General features: G+C 44.0%; 1 protein-coding gene across 1 annotated transcript; it reads right to left on the reverse strand.

Annotated features, from left to right (window-relative positions):
* Positions 1–878: 878 nt before the first annotated feature.
* Positions 879–7,878, reverse strand: EEF1AKMT1 (EEF1A lysine methyltransferase 1). Its single transcript, XM_048495512.1, has 5 exons — positions 7,670–7,878; positions 7,422–7,574; positions 6,449–6,531; positions 3,506–3,786; positions 879–1,043 (listed from the first exon to the last, which is right to left on the reverse strand). Exons 1-5 carry the CDS (start codon positions 7,670–7,672, stop codon positions 904–906), a joined length of 660 nt encoding a protein of 219 aa, XP_048351469.1. The 5' UTR covers positions 7,673–7,878; the 3' UTR covers positions 879–903.
* Between the last annotated feature and the right edge of the window lie 11,923 nt (positions 7,879–19,801).

Genomic DNA, 19,801 nt, shown 5'->3' on the forward strand with positions numbered 1-19,801 from the left:
ATTCCCTGGGGCCCAGTTGATACACAACCAGTCATTCAGCTAGTGTGTTGTTGATAGTGTACATGTGCTTTGCTCTTAGTGAGGTCACATTCCTTTATACTCTGGCAACTAGGATCTCTGCTTCTCCGAGAACACTGCATCTTGTCCTTGCTTCTCCTGGTATTTCATCGGTCTTCATGAACATGTTTAAACTGAAAACCTCATACCAGAAATGCATCAAGACTAACCAGATCACCCTCAACTCTAGGAACTGTATGACTGTATGCTGTATGCAACTTGGACGCTCCTCCAGATTTGAATTTGAATGAAGGAGGCATTTGCTCTAACAGCATTGACTCGCCTCTGTTGTCACTGTGACTTCTTACACATTATGGGAACATTTTACCTGTGAGAGTTGTCTTTCCGCTGACCACCACCTCATGCAGCATTTGAAGTCCACCACCAGCTAAAAGCCAGGATGATTAAACTGAACCTCCATGTGACCCTCTAAATACTAATGCTGGAGGGACAATAGCAGGTGGAAACGTTGGCTCTTACTTCTTGCTTGTAGGACTTCACAGGCATCCAGCTGGCCATGGTGTCAAACAGGGCGCTGAAGTAGATAGACTCCTGGTCTGATCCAATGGCTGTTGTGTCATTACAGTCTCATGAACGGCACTTTGTGACAAGTACTGGAAGTTTTTAAAAAGCACTTCAGAAAAGAATGTGTATGATATCCTGAGCTATCTCAGCCCAAATCTTTTTTAAAGTGATACCGAAAACAAATGTGTTCCAAATATTTGCCCAATTAACAGTGGAAGCGGCTACATAGCTTTAAAACTGCTGACTAGCAGATAAAAGTGATAAATGTTTACATCACTCAAAAAAATGCCCCATACTGAAATATACCAGTCCTTTATGTCACTACAAAGAATCAGAATCCAGTCTAGAATCATAATTCGCATAACATCGAAATTCATTGGCTAAGTTTTGAGTATGTTTTGGGAGAAACTTGCACATCTTCACACCAAGATATTTTGCAGCTGGCTCTTCCATGGTTGCACCTGAAACAGAAATTTTAAAAAATAATTTTTTTAGAGGGAATAAAGAGCAACAAGCCCTGCTATATCAGACCAAGGGTCCATCAATCAAATATTATTTTTCTACCAGGGCCAGCCATATGCTTCAGGGAAGTCCATAAGCAGGGCATAAGAAGGCCAGAGACCTCTCCAGTCAATTCCATAGGCATCCTGAACGGGGACGGTGGCAGAAGGTCAAGCTCTGGGCGCCACTTAGACGAGTCAATTGGGGGGGTGTTTGACCGGCAGCCCCCCTTCCCAGGAGCAAGGAGCTGGAGTGCACTCTCTGTCGCCTCCACTGCCAGCCTCTACCATCCCTTCTGCTGCTGCCAGCTGCTCACCCTCAACTTGGGCTTCTGCCACCTGCAGCCACCTTTCTCTTGGTTGGTGCCTCAAGGTGAGGGTGGAGGGTGCAGCAGCTGTGTGGGGGCCCGCCCACCTCTCTTGCTCACTGGCTGGCTTCTGGCGCTGCCCATCCACCTGATACCTGCCTCTGGTACCACTGGCCAGCTTTGTCCTGGTACCTGGAGTTCTCCTGGGGACATCTGTGCTGTGGCGGGGGTGGGGGGGAATTGCTGCTCCAGTCTCAATGTCTCACACTGGCCAGGCAAGAGGGGTTTGTGAGGGGGTGGCTGGAGCATGGTCTCCTTCCTTCCCTGAGTGCACACAGGTGCTGGTCTGGGCAGCTGGAGGAGTAACCGTCTTAAGCTGGGAGGACACAACCCATGCAGGACTGGCTGTCTTGCAAATTAGAAGCAGATTTGCCACTTCCATTCCAAGTCAAAAGAAAAGCACCGGAAGAAATTTGGAAAAGAAAAATAAATAAATAATCCTTCTTTAGCCCACGCTCTGAAACCAAGTGACACTTCCCACAGTCTCTCCTCAAATAAAAATTAAATCCAACACCTAACTCAGACTGGATATATTCATGACAGTTAGGTTTATGTGTCTCTCTTGTGGTCTCACTTCATGCACACCTGGCCTTTGTAAATCACCTGGCGCTGGCCCAAACACTGCACTGATCTTATCCACCTGGCTTCCTGGTCCTTGTAGACAAGTGAAGGTTCCATGTAAGCTATGCAGCTTAAACGTAGCAAAGGAGCACAACTGTCCTGATTATTTTTTTGATGGTGCTGCTTTCACCCACTTCAGGTTCGTGCTTGCTTCAAAAGCCTCCTGAACATAATGCAGGAAGTTTTTCTGCGGTGCTGCAAGTATCACATCTTTTAAAAAATCACCTTTTAAGGAACTGATAAACGTCTTTCGCTAACAGTATATCTAGATGGGTTTTCAAAGCAAGAAATGGTTTGCCATGGCCAGCTTCTGCAACCTTGAAATTCCTCAGTAGTCTTCCATCCAAAAGTACTAACCAGGACTGACCCTGCATAGCTTCCAAGCAGGCTAACCTGGGCCATCTAGGTCAAGTGCTAACTTTACAAATTCCTGCAAATTTCTCTGATTTCTGATTTATTTAAAACGTTTTATGCGTCCCAACTTAGAGCCCCCAAAGTGGGGAAGAAATCTAAAAATTAAAATCAGCTTTAAAACACATATATACAAAACATTCAAAGCAACGATTTAAAAATAAATAATTAGGAAGGAGCATCCGTGTACAAATGCTAAACAACTTATGCCTTTTACATCACTTTGATTTCGCACTTTTTGACTCCAAACCCTTCCCCCTCTTATATTGGATTGTAGAGAGATGCCACTGCCACAAAAACAGCCATTGGTAGTCACATTGAGCCCAGCAAATAATAAAGAACCAATTTCAAGACTCTTGGGCCCTTTCTGCATGGGCGCTGAGTGGGGGTGCTTCGGCATAAATTATGCCAATGCATCCCTCCCAGGCCCGTTTGCACAGACCGTCCCAGTAGGGGCATAGGGGAAGGCGCAGCCTTCGCACAGGCTGCGTCTTCCTCAGCCAGCTTACCTTCTCCTGCTGGCTTCTGTTGAGTTGTGGAGGCCAGGGGACACGCCCCCCTGGCCATAGCAACAGCTCTGGAGACGGAGGCCAGGGGGGCGTGTCCCCTAGCCTCCACAACGCAATGGAAGCCAGCAGGAGAAGGTAAGCTGGCAGGGGAAGGCGGGAGGGAAACACCGCCTTCCAGCCGCTGCCGTTTGCACAGCAGCGGCTGGAAGGCGCTACTTTTGAAAAACCTCACTTGTGGAGCATGGTTCAAAAGCGGTTCAAAAGTTTCCACGCTTGGGTGGCACGAGCACAGCGCTGCTGCATTGCGGCAGTGCCTGCTGTGTGAATGCCTCCCCAGGGACGGTGTTTTTGCCATCCCTAGGGCACTGTATTCCGCCGGTGCAGAAACAGCCGGAGTGTGATCAATTGTACTGAAACAATTGTACCGAAACAATTGTACTGAAACAAAGTACTTGCAGTTGCCCCCAGTTCTAAAGAAACAATTAATACTTGAGAGTTTAAACGGATCCTATACCTGTACAAAGCAGAATCTTTCCTTTAGTTAAGTATTTGATGGTATCTGCTGTTTTTCTGAGGCATTCTTCAGATAAGTAGGGTGGATCTGCTAGAACTATGTCAAAACTGTGTGCTGTGAGATTTTCTGGAAGTTTCAAAGGATCGTTGTAATCATAGAAAACATATTCATCTCCATACACAGAAAATCTTCGGTCATATTCCAATATACATGTTGAGAAATCTTCGCTACCCAGCTCTTTCAGTTTTTGATAAACACTGGGTGTGCTAACACATGCTATCCTATGAAGATAAAAATAATTCAAGAAAGTGCTTTAGAAGGATATTACAATCCAACAGTTATAAAAACAGAACACGCCCAAAATATTATTCAGATTTTTTTCACGCCTTAAGATGACTTTTGCCCTGCAATTGCAAAAGAGGTTTTTTAAAACCAGTGGAAACGCTAACTCAAGCACAGAATTGTCTTATTTAAATTACATTAAATTTCTTATTTAAATTTCTTATTTAAATTACATTATTTAAATTATTTATTATTTAAATTTCTTATTTAAATTACATTTAAATTACATTTAAATTACATTACATTAAAAAAAATAAACTTCCATTAAATGCTCAAAACTTTCAGAGTCTGCTAATTTAACACTGATTGTACCTAACATATGAAAGTATCACATCTATGACAATATCAGCAGAGGCCAATTTGCTGGCGGTTCCTGGCCCCTCGATGATGCGGCTGGCCTCCACACGGGCCAGGACCTTTACGGCCCTGGCCCCAGCCTGGTGGAACACTCTTCCTCCAGCTGTCCGGGCCCTGCGGGACCTTGGTGAGTTCCGCAGGGCCTGTAAGACCGAGTTGTTCCACCGGGCCTTTGGAGTGTCCAGTCGCTGAGTGGCGCCCCCTCCCCCTCTCCTTCCCCCCCTGCATCCCCCTGCATCTTCTTGCACATACCATCTGATGCACTTTACCACCTATTATCCTCCCAGAGAGGAACCTGACCCCTCCCTTTCTTTTTTACTGGGGTGATCTTAATTGAATTGGCCATAATAGGGCACCTATTATGATACTAACCGCTGTTTTTAAGTAGCTTTTAATGGATTTTAATATTATATTGTTGTTATCGATTTAATTAATTGTATATGTGAATGTTGTTCACCGCCCAGAGCCCCCAGGGGATGGGGCGGTTTATAAATCGAAACAATAAATAAGTAAGTAAGTAAGTAAGTAAGTAAGTAAGTAAGTAAGTAAGTAAGTAAGTAAGTAAGTAAGTAAGTAAGTAAGTAAGTAAGTAAGTAAGTAAGTAAGTAAGTAAGTAAGTCTTCATTCTTATTAGCTTAGAGTTTACACTATGAAATGAGAATGCTGCTTACAGAATAGTCCACAAAAAGGTTGTTGCTTTAGAAAAAGGACAGACATATTTCATTGTGAAAGCATTCTGTAATAGCACATCTTGCTCTCATGGTAGTCGGGGAGAGAGAAGGGAAGAGGAGGGGGCCAGAAGGATCCCTAAAGTAGCATTCTGGATAAACATCAGGGCAACAGCAGAGTCAACTAAGGAAAGGATTCAGGAACTGACCTTTCTAGACTTGCTAACTTCATTACCCTCTCAAAATCACCTGTGTGTTCTGTTCAAAGAGCACTACCCAGTCCACTAGTTCCAAGAAATATAAGAGATTAAAATAGTTCATGGTTTTGGAAGATCCAGCTTCACAAGAAGCAACAAACTGTTTTGGTTCAATTTCACAAGTTTTTGCAATGGCATCTCACTGACCTGCACTGTATGCATAGTCAGTGTTAATACTTTCACACTCCTATATGCTATCTCCAACATTTTCTAAAGCAGGTGAAACTGTGCCTTATGTAGGAGAGCCAAAGATCTGAAATTCTGTGCAGCAAAAGCGATGGTCAGCTCCCGATATTGCTACAGCTATACTACATCACTAGAAAGCGCTTGTCCTGTAACTATTTCAACTTTAATGTGTATCATCGTTTTAAGAAATCAAATGGCTGTTCCTTGTATTGCGTGATTTTATTTATTTGTTTGTTTGTTTATTTATTTAATAATTAAACCTTTAGACTGCCCTCCCCCGAAGGGCTCAGGGCGGTGAACAACAAAGACAATACTTCAATCATAAAAATCTGGATCATACTGGCTCAACATATTAAACCTGATCATAAAAACAATAAAACAAAATATACACTATAAAACAGGAACTATAACAGATGGCGACGAAAACCCACCCCCCCTACTGTGCCCACGGGAGGCCTAGATGTAATGGGATTATATGATCAGCCCGGCTGGTCAAACGCCTGGGGGAACATGTCCGTTTTTCAGGCCCTGCGGAAACTCTGCAAGTCCAGCAGGGCCCTGGTCTTTAGGAAGCCTGTTCCACCAGGTAGGGGCCAGCCAGATGTCTTTTGGTTCAGGGACCTCCAATAGGCTCTCCTCTGAGGAGCATAGGGACCTAATCCGGTTCTGGCTAGATGCCCTCATAAGGAGCCTGGCTGCCACATGTTGTACAAGTTTAATCAAGCTTGGAGGTGACTCGATGGGTGTATCATCTCCACTGGCTGCCCATCGAGTTCCAGATCATGATGTATTAAGCATGTCCACAACTTTTTTAAAAGTAGTCCTAGCAACAGTTGTGAAAATGCTCCGAGATCTTGAAACTATAGATTCAGTTTCCTACATATTATAAGTTTTGTTGGGTGACTTCAAGCTGGTCACTGTGTCACCTTCCCTCAGTTCTTTGTTTGTGAAACAGAAATACACTGATTATTTCCTCACAGGTAGTAGCAGTAGCTGGCATGTCATTCTTCTTGCTTGGATCATGCTACCAAAATGTTAGAACACTTAGAGAACTTAAGAAATCAAATTCTTACAATATTTCCGGTAAGATGGAAGAATACACAATGCTTTACTTATAGAACAATATAACTTACCTGCCACCTTTTCCAACTGCCTGTATAGCTTCAGTAGCCAAACGGAGTGCAGTTTCAGAATCATACCAAAACTGGCTCAGATTCTAGGGAAATAAAACACAGACATAAACAATTAAATACTTCATACAGTACATTTCTCATGGGAAACAGGCCCACAATCACAAACATTGAATAGTTTGGCCTTTTTACTTTTTATATTGTGTTTCACCATTGGAGGGCACTCAAAAAGGAGAAAAGGTGCAGATACTGTAAAGGGATGGCAGCAGCAAAAATGTAAGTTCAGATAGGATAATTAATACTTAACAATGAACTAAAGGTGGCCACACAGCTCGGAAACAATATCAACACACCTAATTTATACTGAGCTTAGAACAGGTATTTTGGAAAAGGTGGTCCATGTCCTCTGTTCATTGGAAACTGATTCTTCTCACTCTTGATCCTCACTATGAGGATCACATCCCTGCTCTCAGTCACAGGAAGTATAAGCACTGATGTTGCACCTGCATTCTTACCAGTAAGCGTATCAGAGATACATTTAGGAAAATTACCTTTACTGTTTCATTTATGTTTACTTTCCCTTTTGAACACAAGTTTTGTATGACATACAAACTGAATTACAGTCAAAATCAAGTAAAAAAAATACACACCAGTTGTTCAGTTCATAATGCAGAATTAGAGGGTTTTTTAATATAATTTATCCTGACAACTTGGATCCTACGGAAAAGATCCATTAAATGCAAAAGAAGGGATATCTTTGCAAACTGCACCCTCTCCTGTGGCAGCCCCCCAACTCTCTCCTACAAGTTGGGGGAAAGCAGCATGAGGAGATTCATTTCAATGAGCGTTTCATTCATTTCAAGGAGGCTCCAGCTGAAGGTGGGGAAGCTGTTCTTCCATACACAGAAGTCTCAGATGGGTTGCAACCTAAATACTTATTACTTTGTTCCACCACGCACAGCGACCGCCAGCTTACCCAGTTCTCTTCTATTGATCCCAGAGAATAGTGAGAACCTTCTTCTATTGACTTAATGTCATTTTTCTGCTGCTCCTCGATGTAGAACTCCTGTAGGGCAGCTAAGGCTTGGGACGAGAGCTGAGGAACATCATCATCCGTGTCACTCATTTTCTATTAAACAACAACACACAACAAGACACAGGCTGTTGTTGTTTTTTTACTACAAGTGATACTGAAACAATACACCGACCGCGCATAAAACTAACCATTCATCCAGAGAAGGAAAGATAACAAATAAAGTGCAATCTTTAGCAGAGTTTCAACCCTCTAGATTCACTGATTTGCAAGGGCTTTGAAAGCTGTAACTCTTCTTCTGTACTAAGAATTACTCTGTTGATATCCACATCAGCAGATTGGCCATAAGTGGCCGCGAGGACCACGGCGGAAGAGGCCTCCCTGCGACTGCCCTTAGTAGGGCAGGTGGCAGCCGTGCGCGTTTTGGGCAGGCGCGTCATGACGTCATCGGGCGGGGCCGGGGCGGGCGCCCTTATAAGCTCTTCCTGTTTCGCGGCATGGCGGCATGGCGGTGGCCAATTTGAAAGTCGTCGGCGAGGGCAGCCTGGGCGAGAGTTCAAGAGAGGGAGGTTGAGGCTGCGCTGTCGTGCTTTCGCTGCCGCTCCGGTCCCGGAGAAGCTGCCTCGGGACTCCCCGCCACCCTCTCCCAGACGCGCCAGACTATAGCTGGAAGCCTTGCTGCTGCTTCTCGTTGCGCCCAGCCCGGCGTGGTCGGCAGCGAGTCGCTCTTCTTCTCGCCTCTCTATCTGCCAGGCGGCCGTCGCTTTCCCTCTCCCCCAAAAGACAGACTTAGTGCGCAGGGAAACCCAGGTGAGCCGGGGAGGAAATGGCGCTGGACTCAGCATCTGGGGAAGCACTTCTACTACAGCACAAAGCAGTGAAAAGTTGTTCATTTCCCTCCCCTTCGAAGGTGGGTAGTATGTGTTTAATGGCCAGCAGAAGGTGGGTGATAGCATGTTCAAGCAGGCACAAGCCCAACATGGAGGGGGCAGAATAGGGGGGAACACCTGTGTGGTTGAGGCATCAAACCAGGACTTTAGGGCTAGAATGCTTATCTTGGAATGGCAGATAAAGTCTTTGGAGTGCTGTTATCTTTGACACAAATGGAGAAGGGACATGGTACATTTCCCTAGAGCACCAGTCAATGTTTGGCAAGAAGCAGCCAGGGAAGTATACTCAGGGTCAGAACTGTGGTGGGCCTCATCCAGAATACAGAAATGTACAGATAGAGGCCTGACTCTTCAGCATCCCATCAAATTGCCCAAACTGTGAGTTCTGTGCTTGAGTTATTTGGTAATTTTCACTGAATATTTCAATATCTGTATGAAAGGAAATAAAGCAGAACAAAAAAAAAATCTTAACTTGCATAACTAGTTCCTGCACTAGGCTCACATAATTCCTAATCCATACCTTTTCCTGTTATCTTGGTATTTGGTAGCTAAGTATGAAGGATACATTTATGCATGCAGAAGCAATTGGAGAGAAACAAGTAGGCATCACTACAGAAGTACACAACAACTAAGCTTATAATGAATATTTTATATGAGTGGTTATTCTCACATAGAGCTATTCCTCGGGTAGGGCAAATTATTTATTTCTTTATTTTTATTTATTATTTCATTTTTAGACCGCCCTCCCCCGAAGGGCTCAGGGCAGTGTACAATTAGGCTGACCAGTGTACAATTAGGCTGGAGGTTATTTAAAAACACAGTAATAAAAGCTCAGCTGGAATGTGTTCCACAGGTTAGAAAAAGCAGCACCCAGTCCAAAAGAAAGCCACCATGGTTAACAAGAGAGGTTGAGGAAATTATCAGAAAAAAGAAAATGTCTTTTAGAAAATGGAAGTCCAGTTTGACTGATGAAGAATACGAGAGGGAACACAAATGGTGGCAAAAGAGAAGCAAGTTAGCTGTAAGGGAGGCAAAAAAGGATTATGAGGAACGCATGGCTGCGAACATCAAGACCAGCAACAAACAGTTCTTCAAGTACATCAAAAGCAGGAAGCCAGCAAGGGAAGCGGTAGGCCCGTTAGATGACAAAGGAACAAAGGGTGTGCTAAAAGATGACAGGGAGATTGCAGAGAAGCTGAATGAATTCTTTGCATCTGTCTTCACCCAAGAGGAGGTGAGGAACATTCCTACACCTGAACCAAGCTTCTTAGGAGGCGAATCCGAGGAACTAGCGAAGATAGTGGTAGACAAGGAAGAAGTTCTGGCAGCCATTGATAAACTAAATGTTACCAAATCCCCTGGCCCAGATTGCATTCACCCAAGAGTTCTTAAAGAGCTCAAGCATGAAATTGCTGATCTTCTCACTTTAATATGCAACTTATCCCTGAAATCAGGCTCCATCCCTGAAGACTGGAAGATGGCCAATGTCACACCAATCTTTAAGAAAGGATCTAGGGGGGACCCAGGAAATTACAGGCCAGTCAGTTTGACATCTGTTCCTGGTAAATTAGTAGAATCTATCATTAAAGATAAAATTATAAAACATGTAGAAAAGCAAGACCTGCTGAGAAAGAGTCAGCATGGCTTTTGCAGAGGCAAATCCTGTCTTACAAACTTACTAGAGTTCTTTGAGGGTGTAAACAGGCATGTGGACAGGGGTGAACCGGTGGACATTGTCTACTTGGATTTCCAAAAGGCTTTTGACAAAGTTCCTCACCAGAGACTGTTGAGAAAACTCAGCAATGAAGGAATAAGAGGGGAAGTCCTCCTATGGATTAAAAACTGGTTGAGAAACAGGAAACAAAGAGTGGGTGTAAATGGGAAGTTCTCACAATGGAGAGATGTCGGGAGTGGTGTCCCCCAAGGATCCGTTTTGGGACTAGTGCTCTTTAACCTATTCATAAATGACCTGGAAGTAGGGGTGGGTAGCATGGTGGCCAAGTTTGCAGATGATACCAAATTATGTAGGGTGATGAGAACCACAAAGGATTGCGAAGAGCTCCAAGCGGACCTTGATAAATTAGGTGAGTGGGCTAAGAAATGGCAAATGCAGTTCAATGTAGCAAAATGTAAAGTGATGCACATTGGGGCAAAAAATCCAAACTTCACATACACGCTACAGGGGTCAGTGCTATCAGTCACAGACCAGGAAAGGGATTTAGGCGTCTTAGTTGATAGTTCCATGGGAATGTCAACTCAATGCATGGCAGCTGTAAAAAAGGCAAACTCGATGCTGGGGATAATTAGGAAAGGAATTGAGAATAAAACTGCAAAGATTGTCATGCCCTTATATAAAGCAGTGGTGCGACTGCACTTGGAGTACTGTGTCCAGTTCTGGTCGCCGCATCTCAAAAAGGATATTGAGGAGATAGAAAAAGTGCAGAGAAGGGCAACAAGGATGATTGAGGGACTGGAGCACCTTCCCTATGAGGAGAGGCAGCAGCGTTTGGGACTCTTTAGTTTGGAGAGGAGGCGGCTGAGGGGGGATATAATTGAAGTCTACAAAGTTATGCATGGGGTAGAAAATGTTGACAGAGAGAAATTTTTCTCTCTTTCTCACAATACTAGAACCAGGGGGCATTCATTGAAAATGCTGGGGGGAAGAATTAGGACTAATAAAAGGAAACACTTCTTCACGCAACGTGTGATTGGTGTTTGGAATATGCTGCCACAGGAGGTGGTGATGGCCACTAACCTGGATAGCTTTAAAGGGGGCTTGGACAGATTTATGGAGGAGAAGTCGATTTATGGCTACCAATCTTGATCCTCCTTGATCTGAGATTGCAAATGCCTTAACAGACCAGGTGATCGGGAGCAACAGCCGCAGAAGGCCATTGCGTTCACATCCTACATGTGAGCTCCCAAAGGCACCTGGTGGGCCACTGCGAGTAGCAGAGAGCTGGACTAGATGGACTTTGGTCTGATCCAGCTGGCTTGTTCTTATGTTCTTAACCCATGCTCTGGAAGGGCCACTTTCCCCTGAAGAAACAGTTAATCACATAAGCCTACCTTATTCCAAGTCAGATAATTAGTATGTAAAGGTCAGTCTTAGGTCTCAGAGAGAGCTGGCAGGGTAGCCATGTTAGTCTGCTGTAGCAGAAGTCTTGTGACACCTTAAAGATATTTGTAGCAGCAAGAGCTTTTGTGAATCAGAGTTCACTGCTTCAGATACTTGGATAGTCTTTCATATTAGCTGTTATCTGATGCTTTTAACTACAGATGCTGGAGACAGAACTCAGATTGCCTGCAGATAAAGCAGGTGCCATATCACTGAGCCATGGCTGGTGAGTGGCAGTTCCATCTGGCACTAAGACTTGTGTCACTGCAGGTTAACTGGGCAGCAGGTCTTGCTCTGCAGGAAGTGATGCAACTTCCTTGGAGCGTGGCTGCTCTGCCCTGAACCTCAAGCCAAGGCAACGCAGGCCTGATAAGGCTAGCCACTAGTGGGAGGTATTCTCCACCCATCTAGGAATACCCTCCCCACCCCAAATCATGACTGAAGAGCAACTTCACGGAATGTGGATGTAATCACTCACCTGTCAATATTGGTCCAATTAAAAAACTCTTACACATATGCATGTCTCAGGTATTTAAAGATACACCAAAAATGTACTGAATTAACATATGCATCAAACAAGCATACTATTGGTCAGGATCAACTTCAGCAGCCAACCAAGTGTACATTTTGGGGGGAGGGGGGCAAACCTAGGTTTGGCGTCACATAATATATGGAATGGAATAGTGTGCACCATTTACAGGCTTAACCAGACCTTGGTGTGAAGATATACCTGGGTTATCCATTTCCTACAACCTGCTTGTCCTGACCTGGATAGCTCCAGGCTAGCTTGATCTTGTCAGATCTCAGAACTTCAGTTTTTGGATGGGAGACCTCCAAGGAACATCAGGGTCCTAATGAGGCAGGCAATGGCAAACCATCTCTACACAGCTCTTGCCCCCCAAACCCCTCCAGGGGTCGCCATAAGTTGGATATACCAGTCAAGCGTGTCTGTTACTTTTTAAAGTTTACCTTTACCATTCGTTCACCATCCCTGTCGTGAGCCAGGTTTTAAAAAGCACAAGTAGGCTATGCCACTACATCTCAAATACAAGAATTTATTGGGGATTCTGCAAAAATTGTGAACAACCAGGATGTCATCTGAGGAACTCTTTCCTACTAATTGAACGAACAAGCTTTCAAAGAAATGGAGTCCGGGAGCCATAAAAACACTGGTGGGTTGGCTTAGGGAAGGAACACACTTTGTTTATTCCCATGGCCATACTGATGGAAGCATGAAATGTGCCTCCCCTACCACGCTTGTAATCAACCTTTGCACAGCATCTCATTATCTTGAACCGACAAGTCCAACCCAAGCCTCTCCTTTCTTCTGACATCACCCCAAACATGGTGAGGTGCTCCTCCTGGCCCATTATTTCGCTTATGACCGATCTTTTGCCTCCTGGGCTTGTCACCTCACTCACCCCCAGCATGGCCTCCATCTCTCCTCTGCCATTTCAGTTCTGTCTCGTACAGATGCAGCCGAGGGACTCCACTCGCTGCTCCCTCCAGTGGAGGCTCTGGGAATCTCTGCTTCATTTGGGCTGGTTACTTAAGCTTCCCCATTTAACCGGTTGGTTTGATTTTTACCTTAGCCACCCGGCGGTCTTGTTGTCCTCTGCTTCCTCTCCCATGTTCAATGCACATCTCATTTTATTAAAAAATATATTACTATTTCCACCATCACCCATGGGTGTACCTGCCACAGGGACATGTGAGGTCCCATGTCCGCAGGCGCTTGCCATTTGGTCACATGTGGGGTGCAAAATCGTCCCCCATTCAGCCATATACCCCACCCCAGGGCAGTGGTGCCTTGCCTTTTTAAAAGCCCCATCACATCACTTCTTTGCCCCCACTCTCAAACTGGGGGTGGGGGGGGCACCAGGACTTTTAGAACCCCATATCAGTGGCAACAAGGCGCCACTGCCCCAGGATGGGGGGCGGGTAGGTGAGCCCAAGAGGGCTTACTAGGGGTGGGGAGTTCAGCCTTTTGGCTGGGAAGTAGCCACTTGTCTGTCTACACTTCAGCACATTAAGAAGAACAAGACTTTCCTGGACAGAATGGAGCAGACATTACTGGGTGGAGAACCCACTGGGGACATCTCTGAGGAGGATGACAGCTCTCAAACAGAGGAAGTGGGCAATTGGAGAAACAACCCATAGAAGCAGAAGGACCAGGGAGCATTCTGTGCATATGAAACTACAGAATCGTTGAGGTTCTCTTCCTTCTTGATGAGGATAAGGAACAGGCACAGGAGGAACGGACTCGGCTCTCAGAGAATGCCAAGTGACAGATGGTTCAACCCATTAAGTGTCACCTGCAAAACCCCAGAGGAGATGTGAGGTGGTGATAGGGGACTACCTGCTAAGGGGGAAAGCAGCAATTTGCAGGCCTGACAAGATGCATCGAGAAGTGTGCTGTCTTGGGGCAAAAGTCTGTAATGTCACAGAGAGGCCCACGGATCATTATCCCTTCCTTTTAATCCACTGCTAAATTTAGCTTTTGGGACATCAGAAAGGATTTTGAGGCTCTCGAAAGGAAGCTGAAGGAACTGGATGCACAGGGTGTCATTTCATCTCTACTTCCAGTGGAAGGACATGGGCAGTGGTGGGATCCAAAAATTTTAGTAACAGGTTCCCATGGTGGTGGGATTCAAACTGTGGCGTTGCGCCAATGGGGCTGGGCGGGGCAAGACGGGGGTGGGCGGGGCATTCCTGGGTGGGACTGTGGCAAGGACGCAGCCGCTGCGCCGGTCCTTGGGCGGGAAACGAATGCACGCAGGCGCAGGCTGCCACGCACGCTGTTGCACCTCCTGCTAGACCGCTTCAAGTTCTGCGCGCTACTGCTGAGAGGAGGGGTGTAACTAAGGCAAAAATCACGTGGCAAAATCACCAATTAGTAACCCCCTCTCGGCACACACAAATAATTAGTAACCTACTCTCAGGAACCTGTGAGAACCTGCTGGATCCCACCTCTGGATGTGGGCCCAGGCAGGAAAGAATAGTGGAGGTGAATAACTGACTTCACAGGTGGTGCAGCCAGGAACGTTTTGGCTTCTTGGACCATCGTCTGCAGTTTCATGAAGAGGGACTACTGGCAAGGGGTGGGTTGCACCTCACGGCTGTATGGAAGAGCATTTTTGCTGGGAGATTGACAAACCTAATCAAGAGGGCTTTAAACTGAGTGAAATGGGGAAGGGAGACAATATTCAAGTGGGAAGGAGTTCACCTAGTACAAAAGAGAATTGGCTAAAGATTTTAGAGCGAATAGTTCAAAAACCTAGCAGTGAGGGGGATGAAACTTTAAATAAGCACCCACGGGGCATGAACCAAAGCCTTAGATGTCTCTATACTAATGCACAAAGCATGTGTAATAAACAGGATGAACTGGAACACTTAACAAGGCACAATAAAATAGGCATCACTGAAACCTGGTGGGATGAATCTCATGACTGGAATGTAATAACTTGAGGGGTACAACCTATTCCAGAGAAATAGATCAACTAGGAAAGGTGGACGAGGAGCACTATATGTCAAAGATGATTGCACCTGGGAGCAGGTCCATGACTTAAATCCTGGGAACCAGGTTGAGAGCATCTGGGTAAAAATTAAGGGTGAGAAAAATGATCTCATTGTGGAGATCTCTTACAGACCCCCAAGCTGGACTGAAGAGTTGGATGATGCCTTCCTGGAGTAGATGACCAAACTTTCACAAAGAGGAGAAATAGTAGTAATGGGAGATTTCAATTATCTAGATATTTGCTGGGAGTCAAACTCTGCCAAGTCTACCGTGTCCAACGATTTCCTCACTTGCCTTGCAGACAATTTCATGGTCCAGAAGGTGGACGAGGCAACAAGGGGATCGGCTATTTTAGATCCTAACCAACAATGATAACCTGATGTCAGTTTCCCTGTTCAGACAATAACTCATTTGATGGGTTCAAGGATTTTATTGAAGACAGGAGAAGACAGTTCTGGCAAAAAGACGCCAAAGCAGTTGATAATATGTTGCAGCAAATCCCCACCCCCACATGTGAACCAAGACAGTTAGAAAGAGTCCAGCCTGAAGGCCCGTCTCAGCCGCCGAGCTCCAAGGCCAGGGAAGCAGATATAGCAGCACCTGCAAATTCAGCTAAAGCTCTCCCCAGCAAGCCCCACCTCCCAGCAATGGCATCCTGACATCTGATGAATGGGGTGGAAGTGGTAGGGTCCTTAGATGGGAGTGACTGTGTTCTCCTGGAGTTCATTATACAATGGAAATGGGATACTAAGTCTAGTCCAGGGGTAGGGAACCTGCGGCTCTCCAGATGTTCAGGAACTACAATTCCCATCAGCCTCTGTCAGCATGGCCAATTGCCCATGCTGGTAGGGGCTGATGGGAATTGTAGTTCCTGAACATCTGGAGAGCTGCAGGTTCCCCACCCCTGGTCTAGTCGGTGACGCGTTCTAGACTTTAAGAAAGCTGATTTCAGCAAACTTAAGAAACCACTGGGTGAAATCCCATGGTTAAGAATACTAAAAGAGAAGGGAGTACAAGATGGGAGTTTCTTAAAAGTGAGATCTTGAAGATACAATTTCAAACAGTTCCCATTAGGAGAAAATATGGAAGGTGTCTAAGAAACCAGGATTGATGTCTGAAGAACTCTTAAGTGAGCTAAGATATAAAACAGACATGTACATGAAATGGAAAAGGGGGGAAATTACTAAAGTGGAATTCAAACAAATAGCCAAGACATGTGGGGAGAAAGTCAGAAAAGCTAAAACACACAATGAGCTCAGACTTGCAAGAGATGTTAAAAACAATAAAAAGGGCTTTTTTTGGTTATGTCAAGTCCACTGACAAAAGGAAGAAAAAGGATATGATAGGGTCACTGCTCAACTGGGGGGAAGTGGATCAGAAGATACGGTAGGGGAAATTCAGAACAAAATAAATGAAGAGCTAGTACAGGAATACCTGAATACTTTAAATGAATTCAAATCTCCAGGGCCTGATGAACTACATCCCAGAGTATTAAAAGAACTGGCAGAAGTAATCTCAGAACCACTTGCTATAATCTTTGAGAACTCCTGGAGAACAGGATAAGTCCCAGCGGACTGGAGGAGAACTAATGTTGTCCCCATCTTCAAAAAGGGGAAAAAAGAGGACCCAAACAACTACCACCCAGTCAGCCTGATATCAATGCTAGGGAAGATTCTGGAGCAGATCATTAAACAGTCTGCCAGCACTTAGAAGGGACAACTGTGATCACAAAAAGTCAGCATGGGTTTCTAAAAAACAAGTCATGCCACACTAACCTTTTTTTGATAGAGTGACAAGCTTGGTAGATGAAAGGAATGCTGTGGACGCAGCATACCTTGGTTTTAGTGAAGCTTTTGACAAGGTGCTAGAAAGATGTGGACTAGATGATGCAACTGTTAGGTGGATTTGTAATTGGTTGACTAGCCAAGCACAAAGAGTGCTCATAAATGGCTCATTTTCATCCTGGAGAGAAGTGAGTAATGGAGTGCCACAGGGTTCTGTCCTGGGCCCAATGCTATTCAATATTTTTATCAATGACTTGGATAGTGAAATAGAGGACACGTTAATCAAATTTGCAGATGATACCAAGTTAGGAGGGGTAGCTAATACCCTGGAGGACAGGGGCAGGATTCAAAATGATCTGAATAGATTAGAGATCTGGGCCAAAACTGAATTTCAACAGAGATAAATGTAACATTCTACACTTAGGTAGAAAAAATGAAATGCACAGATATAGGATGGGTGACACCAGTACATGTTAAAGGGATCTGGGAGTCCTAACAGACCACAAACTGAATGTGAGTCAGCAGTGTGATATAGCAGCCAAGAAAGCCAATGCAATTCTGGGATGCATCAATAAGAATAAAGTGTTTAGATTGAGGGATGTAATTGTACCACTCTAGACTGCATTGGTCAGACCTCACCTAGAGTGTCCTGTTCTGAGCACTGTAATTTAAAAAGGATATTGACAAGCTGAAACGTGTCCAGAGGAGGGCAACCAAAATAGTTAAAGGTCTGGAATCCATGCCCTACGAAAAGAGAGTGAGCTGGGGATGTTTAGTCTGGAGAAGCAAAGGTTAGGGGGACATGATAGCTATGTTTAAATATTTGAAGGGATGTCATGTCGAAGAGGGAGCAAGCTTGTTTTCTGCTGCCATGACTAAGGCACAGACTAATGGGATTCAAGGTGCAGGAAGAGATTCCACCTAAACATTAAGAGATTCCACCTAAACATTAGGAAGAACTTTCTGACTGTCAGGTCTGTTCGACAATGGAATTCACTGCCTCGGAGAGTGGTGGAGGTTTTTAAACAGAGGCTGGATGATCATATGTCAGGAGTGCTTTGAGTGCATGTTCCTGTGTGGCAGGGGGTTTGACTTGATGGCCCTTGTGGTCTCTTCCAACTCTGATTCTATGGTCACCTACTACAGCACTTTAATTTGTTTAGAGCACTAGTGAGCGAAAGTAGCCCAACAAGATCTTGTTTTGTAACACTTAAGCAATACAGGATTCCCAAAGGAGCCCATATATACAATACTCTGATTGTACCAAAAATGGTACAAATTACTTTTACATGGTCCCTCCCATATCCTAATAGTAGTCAGTCTATCACAAGAAACAGGAAGAAAAATATATAAGATATATTTAGCAAAACCAATAAAATTATAATTGGAACAAAATGCAGTTATCTCACAATCTGTACAACAGTTTTTCAAGAAAAATGGATATCCCAAAACTCCTCCATGACTTGTTCTTAAGTTCTAAAGTTGAGAGAACCAAACGTAAAAATTAATATTAAAAAGAAAAATTAAAGCAGGGCTTTGCTCCTCTCTTTCAGGTTGAACAAGCATTGAAAAGTCATCGTACTGGTCTCTAAATATGATCCGGCAGACTTTAAAAAATGTAAATGAGCATCACTAAAAATAACAGGCAGGTATTTATTGTAACTTACTTTCCTGAGGCAGAGCTATTTTTTAATATGTGTTTATAAAAACATTTGCAACACAATTCATTTGCAAGAGCCATAAAGTTGTAAAAGTGCATAAGAAGCTTGAAGACAGTCCAAGTGTATTTCAGAAGAACAGTCTTTCGACAGGATAACGAACATAACCATTCGTTGCAGTGGTGTCAATCTTGATAGATCTTCCTAAGATGATTCTCATGAATACAGCAACAGTTCAAGGAAGCAATTTTTTTGCTTAAACGTACTGGAACACACCAAGAAAAATGCATAGTAGACAATATTTTGAAATAGAGAAGACGGGACAATGATAGATCTCTACCCAAAGGCTTTAGTTGATGAGTTTTGCAGTGATGCTTCTGAATAATTACAAAATTATCCTGCAGGTTTACTGCCAGAATTAGATAAATCGAGATGTTTGTATTGTAGTCTTGCATGCAGTAAGCAAGCCCTCAACTTTTTCACACTAACCATCTGCTTCACAGCTGGGACACAAACCAGGCTCACTTGCCACAAACTCATTTTTTGGTGAACGGAAATGCAATGCACAGAAGATTCCAATACAGAAATTAAAATATTATTGCGGAAAGAGCTACTATAAACAATGAGGAAAGAATCAATGTCGATACTTGACATATCAGTGGTAGAAAAGGTGACTACTGCAGTTACCTCTTCAAAAGTCCCAAAAGGTAAATATTGCACTGCACATATTGAAGCACCAAGATGGTGATCCTGCAAGTCTGAAAGGCAATTCAACACTATCACTCTTACTTTCTAAAAGGTCACATGATCAACTAAACCACTAGCTTGATATTATATTTTCCTGCTATGACTTAAATTCAATGAAAAATGAGCAGCTTTTCCTGGTTCCTGCCACTTTTTATATATATATATATGTATATATATATATGTATTGGAGGTCTCGGATTTCTAAAAAAGAAAGCAAATAACCTAAAATTCATAGTATATTGGGGCAAAAAAAAATCAATTTACCTAAAAATGTGTGAAGGTTTTGTATCTGAAAATTATCAGTTTATTCCATAAAGCAAAGAGGCTAAGTGTCTTTTTCTTGGATAAATAGATACTTTCAACCTTTCTACATTCTCTGAGATACTGCTTGTTCTGTAGAGAATGAATGTTTCCCACTGCTGGACCAGGTCAGCCAATATGAAAACCGCAATGACAATCAAGCCAGTAAGATAACAGATATATTAAGCGAACGTATGAAGCAAGTTCTCACCATTGTGAACACTCTAAGTACACTTTCAGTGAAGAAGCATTTTGGAAAACTGAATGAGCAAAGGAGAAAAAGCAATGGCTCAAGAGCTTCTAACTTTC

Source organism: Sphaerodactylus townsendi, linkage group LG04 (assembly GCF_021028975.2).
Source record: "Sphaerodactylus townsendi isolate TG3544 linkage group LG04, MPM_Stown_v2.3, whole genome shotgun sequence".
Classification (NCBI taxonomy): Eukaryota; Metazoa; Chordata; class Lepidosauria; order Squamata; family Sphaerodactylidae; genus Sphaerodactylus; species Sphaerodactylus townsendi.